The sequence below is a fragment of the Pygoscelis adeliae genome, unplaced genomic scaffold (genome assembly GCF_000699105.1).
Source record: "Pygoscelis adeliae isolate BGI_AS28 unplaced genomic scaffold, ASM69910v1 Scaffold248, whole genome shotgun sequence".
Classification (NCBI taxonomy): domain Eukaryota; kingdom Metazoa; phylum Chordata; class Aves; order Sphenisciformes; family Spheniscidae; genus Pygoscelis; species Pygoscelis adeliae.
The window spans coordinates 2,093,804-2,109,304 of NW_008825302.1; the positions used below are offsets into that span (position 1 = coordinate 2,093,804).

The window sequence follows — 15,501 nt, forward strand, 5'->3', positions numbered from 1 at the left end:
ATTAATAAAAAAAAAGATAAGTAGGAGGTCTTCTATAAATTAGTGAAAAAATGGCTCCTACATAGAAGAAAATCAGCATATTCAAACTGTCAACAAAAGAACAGCAAAATAAATCTCAAACATTTAATAGCATGCAAAGAAACAGCTGTATTATGCAGTAACCTGTCTCAGCTTTTCAAAACAACACTATTATCCATGTAAAGATGCAACAGCCATAAGACAACTATATTAGGAAAGAGCCAGTAGTTATAAAGACAATTTGAGTGAGACACAGAGAGGACCGAAATAGGTATATGAAAAAAAAAAAAAAGTACTTATTATTTTTACAACTTACACTACAATAAATAACTTGAGTTTCTTGAAAATTAGGTAATTCATCTTAACGGAGCTGTATAAAACAAATTAGGGTTTTTAATGTTACATGAATTTTTACAGACAGATAAATGCAGAAAGAATGAAAGTTAACATATTCATTTTCAAAAAATGTTCATCAAGTTGCAGCTGGCTCCCGTGAGGGCACCTGAGGCACTAAAACGTTGATTTTCAGAAATTAGGAGTTTTTACAGCTCTCATGCCTATGTTCTAAAGACATAACAAGACGTTAAAACAACCACATCAACTGCCAACGTACCCTTTGTATTAAATAATACAAAGACAACTAGTGAAAATGTGGTGCAAGGTGACTTGGATCATTAATTCCTAGTTTGAGAAAAGGTCTAGGTATATCTGCCATAAGGTCACAACTCTTTCATGTGCAAGTTATTGGCACATAAAACACAGTCTAAAAATTAAATAAAATACTAACCTTCCTGAACTGTGAATTCTAATGGATTCCTACTAGAAGAGTGCAATAGTTTTTGGTAGTTTTGTGCATTTTGGTCAAACAACTGTACCAGAAGCGTACAGGTCTTTTCATATTCACACCTGCTAACTGTGCACAGTTGCTCCAGCTGTTGGAAAACTGTAGCTGTATCATCCAGTGGATCTTCTAAGCCATCTCTGGAATAGAGATAAAAAGTAACCACTTAGTCACTATTGCTTAAAAGCTGATGCTGTTTTCCCATCCAGATCTTGAACCACTGTCACTGAACTGCTGAACTATAAAAGCCTTAGCAGCTGGTGAATACAACAGGCAGACATAAGACCTCATTTTATTTACATACACACCCATACACATCCACACAAACACAGAACAGTATTCTATTTGTGCCTTCCTCTTAACACATATTTTAAAAAGCAAAGAAGAGAGGAGATGAGGTTGGCAGTATGAACACAGAAAGGTAAATCCTGAAGAAGTAAGGTCCACTGTGCCTGAATAGAATATTAACAAGCAGCATCTTTCTCAGAGGATGATGGGAGGAAAGAACGGAATACTTAGTAGAAATGGATTTTGTATATTCATCAAATTAAGCACAAGACCGTGATACCAAAGCCAACAAGTAAGCTTCAGTAAAATTCCATGCAACTGCTTTATAAATCTTTATTTTATTCTGCTATAAACAAGCTGTGACCCTATGGAATGCCTATAACAAACAGACCAATAGCTCTTGCCATAAAGCGTAACTATACTCATTACACAAATCACAATAGGAAAGGTTTATTCATCAGAAGGTTACCCTTTTGTTGCACAGGCATCAAACAATCGACAGATAGAGATAACATCCAAACAGCTAACAAAACTAACAGTGCTAACATCCAAACTTTGAAAGATACACAGCTGCTGAAAATCCTAATGTTCAAGATGGGCTGAAACAGACCTCAGGTATTTACAAATATTTGAAATAAAAGTTCTCCTTCTAGTTTGTAGAAAAGCATCCTCTTGTAGACCCTTTGTAGAAGAATCATCAGTTCCTCACTCACCCTTACACAAAAGGGAGAACAGCTATTCAAACCCCTCAAAAGGGCAAAAGTGACTTTCCTTCCATTGTTCCAAGCTACTTCTTTCTCTGTCTGAAGGACCAGCTGGGTGGCTCCTGAATGGAGGGTGATGTTATTGACTATACCGGTTTGTAAGAAAAATGGCCATTCCAGAAAACAGGATTTGTTTGCAAAGATATCAATTAATCTTCTCAGAGCAAACGAAGAAGTCTTATGAAATCAGTTCCCAGACATCCCATGTTTCTCAAGAATGGTCTGGACATTCGATATTAAAGTCTACATTTGATATTGCTGTCTACAGATATGCCAGAACTGAGGATCTTCATCACATAAGACAGTACCACAGCGGTATACAAATCATTTAGAGCTAGTACATGCGAACAGCATTACCAAGACTGTCTTAAGAATGATGCACACTGGTAGAAAAGAAGATCAGTGCTTTCCTCACCTTCTCCCTGTTGGCTTTTTTCACAGATTAGGAAGTTTACTCCTCCACAACGTAACAAGGACATCCAGGAGAATCTCTCATCAGTGCCAAAGAAAGAAACTGAATTTTCAGTGCTGATGGTGATGCTGATGAAGACGACAGCACATTTTAATGGAGCTGGTCATGCCAGATCATTTGACCCAGAAGCTCAGCCCTACTGAGTGCTCAAGTCTGGAAGCTGATATGGAATGTACCACTCAGTAGAGAAGAAAGCTGAGACATGAAGGTTCAACCCTGAGATTCCATTACAGAAAAGCTGAACAGAAAAGATAACTTAAAAATGCCGGAAGAAGTGTAGGCTGGTTGAGAGGAGGCCCAGGAAAACTGACTGCACCTGCAATCAGCTGCTTGTCCTTCCCTGTCCTAGCACTGGAACACTGGAAGCTCTCCTAGGTACTATTAATTCTTCTTTCCGAGACAACGATAGAGAAGCTCACGATTTTGAACCATTAGGAAGTCAGCCTTTAACATACCTATGGTGATAACATAAGGCAAGCAACACCAACTATAGCTTAGTCACTAAACAGTAAGATGACAGATTACACAATTTGCAGACATGAGATTTTGGCTGAGCTGAGACAAAAGGACAACAAAAGTGAAGGTGAATGTACTTCCTCACACAAACTGAACAAATGACATCACCTCAGTAATGTAAAATTGAAAAAGAAAAAGCAGATGTGGCTTGTTCTGCAGTCCTGTAGTCTGACAGGAGATCCTACCGGGAGGAATTCATAAAAGCCGTTGGAGGAAATTAAATCCTTTCAGCAATCTAAACACTTTTTCCTTATTTGCTATATTATAGTGTGGACTATAAGGTCATTTACTTAAACTATTAAAAAGAAGATTTGAACTAAGAAATTTTAAATCGGCCAATTTCAATCTTGCCACTCTCTAGCTTGCTCTATTCGGTCTCACCCTTTCTTGTGCATGGGGTTCATTCTGCTTTATGTCCCCATTACCCTACCCTCCATGGCCCTAGAAAGTGACTCATTAAGAAAACACGTCTGAATATAGTTAATATTATATAGTTAATATATAGTTAGCTGAACAATATAGTTAATTTACATAGTCTTAAAAAAAGGGGGGGAGAGAATAGGCTTTTTTCAAAACATAAGGGCCCGTGAGAGGAAAACCAATTAGAATTTACATTTGATTTTGGCCTGGGTTTAATACGCAAAAGGAGTAAAATTATATCAGCCAATTAAGATAATCTAAAGAAATCGCCATGGTAATCAGAACCAGTGTACTTAGATTTTAAACATAACCAAAATATAATATGCCAACAAACCAGAAAATTAAACATTCCGTATTACAGTTTCAAAGTTGCAATTACAAGTTTACCTTATAACTACAGGAACACATTCCAGTCTAGAAGTAATATAAGCTTTTGTTATCTCAGGTGCATATGTATCTAAGAGGTGGGGTTCTGCCGTTTTCACAAAAGGTACAGATGCTACCATTCTTTGCCACAGAGTTAGCAAATAATGAACACTATTTGGAGCGAACTCCCAGTGCTATAAGAAAACAAAACATACTTCTGTTAAAGCATCCCAGTGTGAAATTCTAGTTGCGAAACATGATGCTTCTATCTTAAGTAGGCTTATTCATTCACATAACCACTGAAGGATCCAGTCAGAACTGAGACATACTACGGCACACATTACAGAGTAGATCCAGAATTACTTGTAGGCAGTCTTGCCTCCTTCAAGTGAGATCCACGATGCGAAACTCAGCTAGGCCTAGATTCTTACACAGTTGTCCTGGTTTTGGCTGGGATAGAGTTAATTTCCTTCCTAGTAGCTGGTACAGCGCTGTGTTTTGGATTTAGCATGAGAATAATGTTGATAACACACCGATGTTTTAGTTGTTGCTACGTAGTGCTTACACTAGTCAAGGACTTTTTAGCTCCCCATGCTCTACCGACTGAGAAGGCTGGAGGTGCACAAGAAGCTGGGAGGGGGCACAGCCAGGACAGCTGACCCCAACTGGCCAAAGGGACATTCCATACCATGGGACGTCATGCTCAGTACAGAAACTGGGGAAAGCTGGCCGGGGGGGCCGCTGCTCGGGGACTGGCTGGGCATCGGTCGGCGGGTGGTGAGCAATTGCATTGTGTATCACTTGCTTTGTATATTCTTCTCCTTATTATTACTATTATTAGTAGTATTTTATTTTAATGATTAAACTGTTTTTGTCTCAACCCATGACTTTCACTCTTCCAATTCTCTCCCCCATCCTCCCACCAGAGCAGGGGGAGTGAGCAAGCAAGCGGCTGTGTGGTGCTCAGTTGCCAGCTGGGGTTAAACCACGACAACAGTGCATGGTGAGATTTAAGTGCTATAAGAGGGCCACTCAAAAATCCTAAGTGTTGAGTGGGAAACTGTCTAGAGCCACCTAAGAGGAAATGTGAAGAAGAGAAATGCATCTCAACTTTCTTTTCTCTTCCAAGCTTATGGCACTGCCATTGGCAACTCAGAAATTCAAAGGTCAAAATCTTCTTCTAAAGGTCACTATCTTCAGCTGTTATTCTGAAGACCAGTGAAAGACTCTGGAGGAAATGCTAAAATAACAATTGTAGTATTACTCAAACAGTGTGCATACCTTTGTTTTTGAAACACACCAAGATAAACCTGTAAAATTTTTAACACTGTGAGAATCTTGATCCTGTTATGTGTCCTTCTCAAAAAGGTTGGTCCCTCAAAAATTTAGACATTATTCCACGTAGCTTCTGAATCCAGCTCATATGGGAACTTTGCACTCAGCAGCTCAGCATACAGGCAACTGTGTGTGTGTGTACACATACAGGCCACAAAAGCAGAACTCAAGAACCTAGTCAGTGTAGGCACTTTGACGTTTACATGGGAGCATAGGTATAAGTATTTTAGGGTTGGATAAAGAGTTTAGTTTGTTGGATTTTTTATGAGGGTGAGGACAAAGGCTGGAGAATTAACATCCATCTATCCCCTACTTTAGTTGTAATTTTCTTCTTTAAATCTGCTCCCATTACAAAACTTCATAGGAAGAGTGAGAACCAGTTCTAGAGAATCCAGAAATCTGAGTTACATCACTGACAAAATACATTTTTACGTAAAGACAAGCCTCACCACTTCCTCAAAAAAACACCAATACAGAGAACCAGCATCAGTCCTCTTTGTCATTCAAGAGTTGAAGAAAAGAGAAGACTTCCGTATATATTCTTACCTGTAGGCTAGTAATAGTAAAATTTGCTATAAGCTGGATGACTTCTGGGTAATCTTTCACCATTACTAGCTCTCCTAGTTGATAGTTTGTCTTTAGCCGAGCCAAAAAACGACAGAATTCATGGTAATTACCCGGATCAGATAAACCCTAAATTTGAAGAAGCAAATTTTTAAAAGTTAACAGCTTAATCTAATAGAAATTTCATTAATACTATTGCTAATTGGGTGACAGTTTTATTTGCATAGGGGTTTTCCTCTGTTTGAATAGAAAATCCAAGCAAACAGATGTCTGGCTGAAAGTGGTTTTGATAGATCCAGTAAATTAATGAAGACTGTAAATGAAAAAACAAATCCACAGCTGTTTTAGCATTTCAAGTAAATAAAATCAAAAATAAAAAGATACCTGTGGATTTTCAAGTATTTGTTTCACTCCTTTGATTAGATTACCAAGATATTTGGCACGTTCTGGATTGCTGAATAAAGATCGCCTTGTAGAAGCAAACTGAACTAAACAAGAAAGTGCCTGAAGGACAAAAAAAATACTGTAAGATTAAAAAAATTTAAACTCTCAGAATAAGCATCTCAATGTTTGGAGCACTCCAACCTACTGCTGTCTGTAGTACATTCTGTGGCTGAAGATTATTTTTGCAGTAATGTCTATACGATCGTTGAACACAAATATGGCTCAGTTTTAAAATTCCCTTTACAACAGCTTCTGACTTCATTAAAATAATTAGGTGGTTGTTTTCCATGTGGCTCAGTAGTGCTGAATTGGGGGAGGAAGGATTTGAATGCTTTCAGATTCAGAAATGAAAACTGGGTCTGAAGTTCAAAGAAAAGACATCGTGACCAGGCACTGAGCCAGGGGACTCATAACAGGCTAATGCACAGAATAAAACAGGTCTTTTGGACAAAGTATAGATGTAAAAAGACTATTTTCTGTAATTACTTGAGTGTAAATCACTACATGTCACTTACTAACTGAGACAGCATTGGTGGAAGGGAATGATACAAATCAAAAAACAGGTCCAAGGTCTCTGGCTCCAGGAAGACTACGGAAAAAGATAAGTTGGTTTTATCACTCTCTACAAGCAATAATTAAGTATCTTTATTTTAATAGAATCATCCTCTTTTTAACAAAAACAGTGAGATATCACCGTAGTTGAGAATAAACTATGAATAGATGCATTCATTAGTTCATTGTACAGTATTAAACAAAGCACTATTCTCTTTTTATCACATTTAATCTATCCTATAGCTCACGAAGAATACTTCCCTTAAACTGCAGATGATGCAATACTTTGTCCGTTGCTTACAGAACGCTGTTCTGTAATAGATGTAGGTAAATTGATTTCTTCAGGTTACTACAGTAGTACACTAAGACAAGACAGGTTCCAGATACTAAGGATTAGTTTAGTCTGTATTTAAACAAAGGCAAGTTTTTAACAAAAGTTCCACAGACTATCCTGAAGTCTACAGACTGATGAACAGCAAAAAATACTTTAAACACCGAGTTACCAATTCACTGTGGAATCACATCAAATGAACTATAACTTTACCCTGTTTTATGAAGGGGTAACAACAGGGTAGAAGTAGTTCACCAATAATTCATAATTAAGTAATCCCACGAATTAAGTAATATTTCAAAGTTGTTCCATTTATAAGCATTATTTTATATGAAGACTTGTATAAAATAAAGCATCACATAACAAAGGTTAATTTCCTTAGGCACTCTGTGTTTAATGACTAAAGGGAGATCCCTCCATGGACAATTTAAAGTATCTAAATCAAAATCTTGGGAAAAACCTATCCCCTTCTCCTTCCTAAGGGATCTTGGGAAATTACTGTCACTTGCCCAAGTTCAGCCTTTTGTCAGTATTCCCTTGCTTGCCGTATATTATTGCTCTTCATCCTTCACACTGCGATTAGAGGCTACTGTACATTAATGGAGAAGGAATGGAGTTACGCATGGAAACTGATGAAGAACAGTATCATTGAAATAAGGAGGAATATCAAACACTACAGAGTGTCATGCTATACAGGTAAGCCAGATCTAAACCTCCCATCTTGGGTATGGGAAACTATGTAGCTGCTTTAGCTAGATGTAACAGACTTCCAGTCAGGCTCATTTATTTTGCCAAGAAGCAGGATAAATTAGCCTACAAGGAGCTCCATGCTGCTAGTACTAAACTGCATCCATTACCCAAGGTAATTTCATTAAAGCTAGCTTGGACATATTTATACTAGACCGCCATCTGCACTGCATAAGCCCAGGAAGACAAACCTCTAGAGTCTAAGAACCAAGATGCAACCCTTCTGCTGCCTCATTAACAAGCTCACATACTAGAGCAAAAAAGTACACTAAAAAAAAATTTCATACAGTTTTGTCATCAGGAGGAAGACAAGAGAAAATAGACATGCTACAAATGCTGTACCTCTTCAAGGTGTTCATATGCCAGGATGAGAATAGTATTCAGTGTCTAATTAGAATAATTTGATTTACTGTGAATATCTATGTTATAGACTACATTTATTATTTCTATCTGTAAAAATAACAATAGGAAAAGCGTGAGAGAAACAGCAGAAGACATTTACCAGTAACTCACCGACAAAAAAACTCCACTCCACATTAAAAATTATTTTGTATTTTCAAGTATTGTGACAAAAGAAGTTACACAATCCACTGGGTATAGACTTCAGACTACTAACAGTTATGATCCTTTCTTACTTGTTCTCCAGTTTGTTGGAATCTGCACAGTGCATAGGTCATCTGCAGATTCATCAGCTGAATTTCCAATGAAATCAAAATTAAGACAGTTTAGTACGAGCTTCAAAAGTTGCATTGCTAGACTTTGTTGCCGTTGGTCCTGAAGGGTTAAAGGTTTTGCCAAGAGCTAAGGAGAAAAGAAATCCTGTTAGGTCACCTGCACAGAACATGCTTTAAAAACAATTTTGAAAAGGAAAATGTTTGGATGTAAAACTGCGAAGTTCACAGCAAGAGAACACATACTAAGAGAAAAATAAATCCTTCAACAATAAAAGGAATAGTCTTTCCTTAAAGGCAAGGGGAAAATCATTATTACCACCTCAGAGATATCTTCCATGTCAAGCTAAAGCTCCCAGACTTACAAATAATTTTTAAAAGCCTGGTGAAATAATCCTTTTGCATAAAATACTTAGAGGTAAAACTAAGCATGTCACTGATACTGTCTGTTAGAACAGTGCTAACGTTCACTGCAAAAATTAAACTGTAAGGTTTCATGTTTTCCTCTTTCTGTTACTCCAGACCAGCGTGGAGTATACGTCATATACATCATATGGGTTAAAAATATCTCAAACAATTGGTTATTTTTCAGTTTGATGTCCAGGCTGCTGAACAGTATGAGTTTCACAGTATGCATACTCAGAGACTGTTCCTTTGGCAAGTCTAGAAAAACCTGGCATTAAAAACCAATGAAATGAACAGACTGTAATCTGAATGTAGCTATTTACAACACCTGTATAAATACAGCTGTCTGTCTCCACTGCTTTATAACCCCTACAGTGTCAGAATAAAAAGGTACTTTGTAAGCAAAACAAGCTGTTGGGATTTGGAAGTCTATAATCAACATACTGTGCGCGTAAGAACACAGTTTTATTGATCCCCTTCTGTAATTATAATAATTTAAATAACATTTTATCTTAAAGAAATTACTACCTCAAGATTACACACATAATATAAAGGCACTGAAAACAAACCTCAAATTCATTAGTCACTGATGCAGTTTGTGAACATCAAAAAGAAAACTGACATAATTTTGTCTAGAAAAACAATAAAATAAATGCAAATGCAACAACTTTATCTAGTTCATCTGCTCCTTATTTAGATTCAAAGTCACATCTCTCAAGTTTATTAACAAAAAGTTTTTAAATTCAGATGATAGGAATTAAAGTCACCTGTGTGTCATTAGATGCCTCGTTAACTTATAACAACTGTTGCACCACATTAGAATTGACACTAAATTATGAATTTGGCTTTGAAATCAACATTGAATTTCTGTATGTCTTATATAAACATAACCTGTTTTGCCACCAATCCTCTCTGTAACTTTTAAACTCTTGGAATTATTTTAATGATTCCACATTTGTTGGTTGAGTGTATTGTTCCGTGCACTATAGACACTGAAACATTTGTAAAACCAGCTTCCTACACTAAAGTTGGCATTATAAAGATACTAATTATAATTTTCTTATACTTCTGTCTGGAAATCCATGTGATGTCACTCAGACAAACCTTTCAACATATGAGAGACTAAAGAAGTACCTGTAGACCAGCTGAACTTGAAGAAAGCTAGGAAGCAGCTGCCACAGGACATAGGTTTTCACAAATACATTTATTGTTTTGATGTGTAATGGGGTTTACTATATCTAAAGAAGATTCTTCCAAAAATAGCCAATTCTTCTTTTAAATTATATATGATTTCTCCATTAATATGCAATTCCAACACTAATTTAAAACATCCTGTGTACATTAGCAGAGCATTCCCTCTTTAAAGGCGAGGGCTTACACATTAGTTACTTGCTCTATATATTAAAAAAATATACTGCCTGTCACCTGAGCACTGGTAGCTGACCACGTGTGCCCTTTAAACTTATTGCAAATGTGAGGTAAAACATGCTAGTTAGACTAAAAACATACTGTGAAAGAAATTTAAGCTAACATAGTTTATCTCGTTTTTTACAGCAGTATCTCAATCACATACCTCAACCTTGAGAATTATACCTTTAGCCAGAAAGTAATCGCTACCATTAGCTACTGACCCACTGTGATGGCATCCGGGTTTAAATCCTTCGCTTAAACACCCGTGTCCAAATTTCAACACCTAATTCATTTGGCTTTCAGAAAAACTGATTAAACCAGCACTCCCAAGTAAGTCAAAGAATAGAAATCAGGCAACATTTAAAAAATAAGCTGGTCTCAGAGTTGCTTGAGCTTAAGAGAAGTAGAATGGTACCTCATGGTGCCGCTTCCACTGCTATGGAAGGCCTTGATCAGCACCAAAATGCAAAGTGCAAATTCCAGCGTTGATCTCATTTCAACCTGCCTGGCCCTGAGAGACCTAGCTTACAGCATGCTGTTCTTCACCACCTCCTGTCAAGGCTCTTGAGAGTCTGCAGCCTGAATTACCCCAAAATGTTACAGAGAGGATAAGGGAACTAGGGAAGAAGAAAAACACCTTGGCCAGATTTGACTGCGCTGCCATACCACAAGATAGAGAATTTGTCTTTCTTTTTGGTTGCTCCTAGTTTAATCTATAACTCTTTTAGCAAATACTGAGATGGTAGGCCCAGCAAAACTGAGATATAATTAAATTGAGAAAAACATCAAAAAAGAAGACAAGCTCAGAATTTAGGTAGTTCATCCTTTACGGCAAGACATAAAGAGAGAGAGATGGCACAGACAGGAAGACAGAGAGAGCAAGAGTGACATGGAGGGAAGAAGATTGGAATTTTTGTCTTTGAACGTTTTTTCATCACTTGAGCTTAACTGGGTATCATGTAATCCATTTAAGTACAGAATTCATCAACTCAGAAAATATTAAGGATTCAAACTGGGACAATTAAGATGTTAAAATTTAGGTTCAATTATAAAAAAGCCTCACCTCCTTCAAAAGAGAGCACGCAAGCATCAGTATGTCCTTTAGAGAAGTGTCACGGAATGAGGTAGCTATTTTACGATGTTTTGCTGAAGGTCTTGAATAATCAACCTAAGAAAAGTTAGGACATAATAAACAATGCTCCCTTCTTTCCTAAAACTAGATGATAGGTATATCTGGCAGATTAATTATTTGACACTAGAAATGAAAATTATGATCCAGCACTAAATATAGATCTTGACAGCTTCCTGAAGTGCCTCCTTTTTTCCCTTCAAGGTTGTCTCTCTGGATGGAAAGGTCTGAGGCACTTCCTCAGCTTAAGATGTAGGCCAAAGAAAATCATTAGCAGAAATTCAATTGAAAAAGTTGATCATTCACTTTGCTTTACTAATTCTAGTGACTGTGATGAGAGAAACTCTACCCTGTATCAGATATGGTATGTATCTGGTACAGGTAGAGTCCCTGCACTAAGAATTTCTTGTCTCTCTCTATATTTTGGCAGGGGGAGGAAAGTGTGCTAATCCCTTCATGTCTAAGAAATGTTTCTCCAACCATTTTTATGAAGGGCAGAAACATTCAACACTGCTTTATCAGCAATATATACATCCCTTGCAGAAGGAAAAAAAAAAACCAAACATGCTTACTAGATTCATTTCCTGAGTCAGTTCTGAGAGAATCATTACTCCTATTATATAATGGTCCACAGTGCCCTACAGAAAAAAACAGATAGGATTGCTCAAACATCACAGCTTGTATTCAGTATTTTCCAACATTTCTGGAATCAGGTTGTATTTAATATTTTCCAACATTTCTAGAATCAAGAGGAATTCTTAGGCTGAGATATCCTAAGCTGTTTAGAAGGCTTTCGTGCCAAATTCTATCAACATTCATAGAACTAGATCTCCAAACTCCCGAATTAGCTCGGGGAAAAAAACCTCATGGTAAGTTTTAAGAATTGCATGATAACAAAAAACCCATCTGAAAACAGACTCTAAGTAACCGCAATCTAGAAATGCACTATTACACGTTTCTCAAAGGCCTGTTCAGTATTCTAGAACTGGTAAGGCAAGCTGCATGAAATTCAAACCATTAAAAAAAATTAAGCCGTGCATGGATGAAAAAGATCACAGGGCACTCTCAGAAAAAAAAAAAAAAACAAACAAACGGTTTTGAAATGTTACCTATCAAAAAAACCTAATTCTCTTCCCTCCACAGTCGTATACAATGCATTGGTTTAAGCTGAATGATATATTCCATCTCTGAGAACTTGTCTCTAAAAAGTGAGGCCGTAGGCGTCAACTATTTCCATCTGAGGGTGCGATCTGATCATCAGTATTTAAGTTCCTTGGAATGTTTCGAAATTCAGAATTTTGCATTTAATTAATAAAATTTAGCTGTCTTCACTGAGCTACTACAAAGCATTTATAGAAAAATTAAATCTGCTTTGTTAAAAACAATTAACATTAACTGCAATTAGGCCTTGCCATTGAGTCGGGGGAAGATCTCTATGTCTACTCTCACAGCCACAGTTTGCAGCCTCAGCTCCCCTGGTGTCCAAAAGGCAATGTCATCCTTGTCAAAATTTTCCTGATATTTGTCACAACCACACTCATTTTCACAACTCTGAAGATCACCCAACGTTCAGCTCATGAAGAACCTGGCTACTTACCAAGAGGCCTAACTTTTCTAATCTAGTTTGTATTATCCCTTGCACCAAAGCAAATCAAAAGTGAAAATTTCAGAGAACTCTCAGGCAAAATTTATATTGTTGCCCTATCTACTCTCTCTCTACATAAAAATATATTTTTATATATATGTATTATATATTATATAAATATATATTTATATAAATCTGCATTTATATATATAAAGTATATATAAGTGTATATATACTTATACAGTATAAGATTAAACATACTGTAATTTGAACACAACTTCCTTTTACATTTCAAATTCTTAAAATAGTCTATACGAATGTTCCTTAGACCACACAAACCTGCAAGAATGGAAAATGCAACCTCCCCTTCTTCACAGGTGTGAAAAGCTGTGTGGTGAATTATGAAGGAGTTAGGAACAGAAGTGCAGACCTAGCTGCTAATCCCTTTTTCTAATAATTAAAATCACACTCAAATTCACACTAGATGAACTTTAATCTGGAATGCTAATGCATATGTATCTGAAACTACCATATGCTAATTATTAATGTATATTAATATTGTTTAGAGATTATTTTTTCAATTTTTATCTAAAAATTCACTAGTAGATCTATGGCTTAATTTTCTTTTCTACAGGAATTCTTAATTTAACTAAAGAAATCTCTTAAGAAGCTAAATTTTGTATTTAAATCTCTACTTTTAATGAGCTACACACTGAAGAGTCACACTGCAATCATTTTAATAATAAATGCAAAATCCAATTACAGTACATTCATAAAAATAACTGCAAAATGGTGGAAAAGTATACTTGAGTTTGTTTTTAATAAACAGAATATTGCAACTTATTTTTTATTAGACATTCCCAGTGTAACTCAAAAAGTACATTAACTTGAACAGTATTATAAACAAAGGTAAGACTGAAAAACAAATGAGAAACTCCTTGGCAAGAAACACAAACTGTTAACGTCATATTTTCTTGTTGAGTTGCCAGGATCACCAACACATACACACATAATGGATCACTTTGGAAGTAAGTCTCCAAATAGCTTAAATTTTCTGATTATTTTTTCTCAAAATAAGCACTAGGCTTTAGATTCACACAGACACTCAGAAAGATTAACCTGTATTAACTTTTTAAACAGATTAGCCATCTCCCAGTAAACTTATCAAGAACCTTTTTATACATGTGAAATGTATGAAATAATCAAGTCCGGCTAATAGCCCATGACATCCAATCACTTTCTCCAAACTTACTTCACAGAAGATGCTGTATATCCTGTATCTTTAGCCACTGTGTCCGACAGTCCTTACTCTATATTTGACATGTAAATTTGCATAGCAAACAGTCCACAGCAAATGATTGCACTCTGACATTAGGAGAAATTATTTCCAATTTTCAAATACCAAGATCACCTCTCTATCCTGTAACGCACCTTCTTTGTAACAGTGACCAATGCAGTGGGGGAACAGGAAACAGTGTGGAAGGAAATGTAAAACAAGAACATTCCTGCCTCATCCAATTACTGGAGAGGAAAGATGAGTGATCTTTCCTCCCAGCCTTCCCCATATCCCTACCCAGAATGCATAATTTTTGTGATATGTTAGATTTAAATACATAAGCTAAAATAGGTGAAGTTATAAAAACACTCCAGATTTATTATCTATCTCTGCATATTGTACACCATAATCCTAGGACAGACAGAATGTCTGGGGGTTTTTTTCTTTCACTCCTCTTTACATGTATGGAGAGAGAACATACATACATGCAGGTATCTGGTGAGGTGCAGGAACAGGTTGCCCAGAGAAGCTGTAGATGCCCCCTCACTGGAAGTGTTCAAGGCCAGGTTGGATGGGGCTTTGAGCAACCTGGTCTAGTGGCAGGCGTCCCTGCCCATGGCAGGGGGGTTGGAACTAGATGATCTTTAAGGTCCCTTCCAATTCTATGATTCTATCCAAGTACCCATGCACACAAATACGCATCACCAATTTATCATAAAGTGAAAAAGGAATGCGGCAAACAAGGACCACAACCACATAACAAATATATATACACAGTGTCTTGCAATTTTATGTATCACAGTTCTATCTGTAAACAAGCTTTCCTCAGTAACTTCAGAAGCAGGGGTATCTAATGATTTGTGCTAAAAATTAAAGTGCAGGTGAAGTCCCACTGCTTATACAGAAAAGCAACAATATAAGACCATAACAGTGAACACTCCCAACAAATAGTTTATAAAGGTATCTTTTTCATCAACCGTCCATGACAGGCACTTGAAAAAATACATTTGAACTAGTTCTAGAACTGAACAGTTCGGCACAATTTTAGCGGTCATTATTACAAGAATCACAATCAGACTCATGCTTTAAAACATTTGACAGTCTTACTCTTCAGATAGTGCAGTACCAGCGTTTCTAACCAGGTAACTGGAGCTAACACTATCAGAAATGTATCTCCACACCAGTTGAAAAAAATTAAGGCATTAAATAGCATGGCTTGACAACAGGGGCTGATGTTTTACAACCACACTATGAAAACATGCTTTGGAAAAAGAAAACCAACGAAAAACCATGACAGCACTATGAATACTGTGAGTCATCAAAACCCACAAACCCGCGCAAGTATCAAACCCGCCCTGGTTCTTCAT

At 36.7% G+C, this 15,501-nt stretch overlaps 1 protein-coding gene across 1 annotated transcript in view; it reads right to left on the reverse strand.

The window, feature by feature from the left end:
- Positions 1 to 15,501, reverse strand: part of RANBP17 (RAN binding protein 17) — a 167,854-nt gene that overhangs the window by 142,658 nt on the left and 9,695 nt on the right. The window contains exons 6-13 of the mRNA XM_009330034.1: positions 11,846 to 11,911; positions 11,208 to 11,312; positions 8,294 to 8,459; positions 6,544 to 6,617; positions 5,969 to 6,088; positions 5,567 to 5,713; positions 3,707 to 3,879; positions 806 to 999 (exon numbers count right to left, since the gene is read on the reverse strand). Of these exons, the coding sequence (XP_009328309.1) occupies positions 806 to 999; positions 3,707 to 3,879; positions 5,567 to 5,713; positions 5,969 to 6,088; positions 6,544 to 6,617; positions 8,294 to 8,459; positions 11,208 to 11,312; positions 11,846 to 11,911 (1,045 nt within the window). The remainder of the gene's footprint in view (positions 1 to 805; positions 1,000 to 3,706; positions 3,880 to 5,566; positions 5,714 to 5,968; positions 6,089 to 6,543; positions 6,618 to 8,293; positions 8,460 to 11,207; positions 11,313 to 11,845; positions 11,912 to 15,501) is intronic.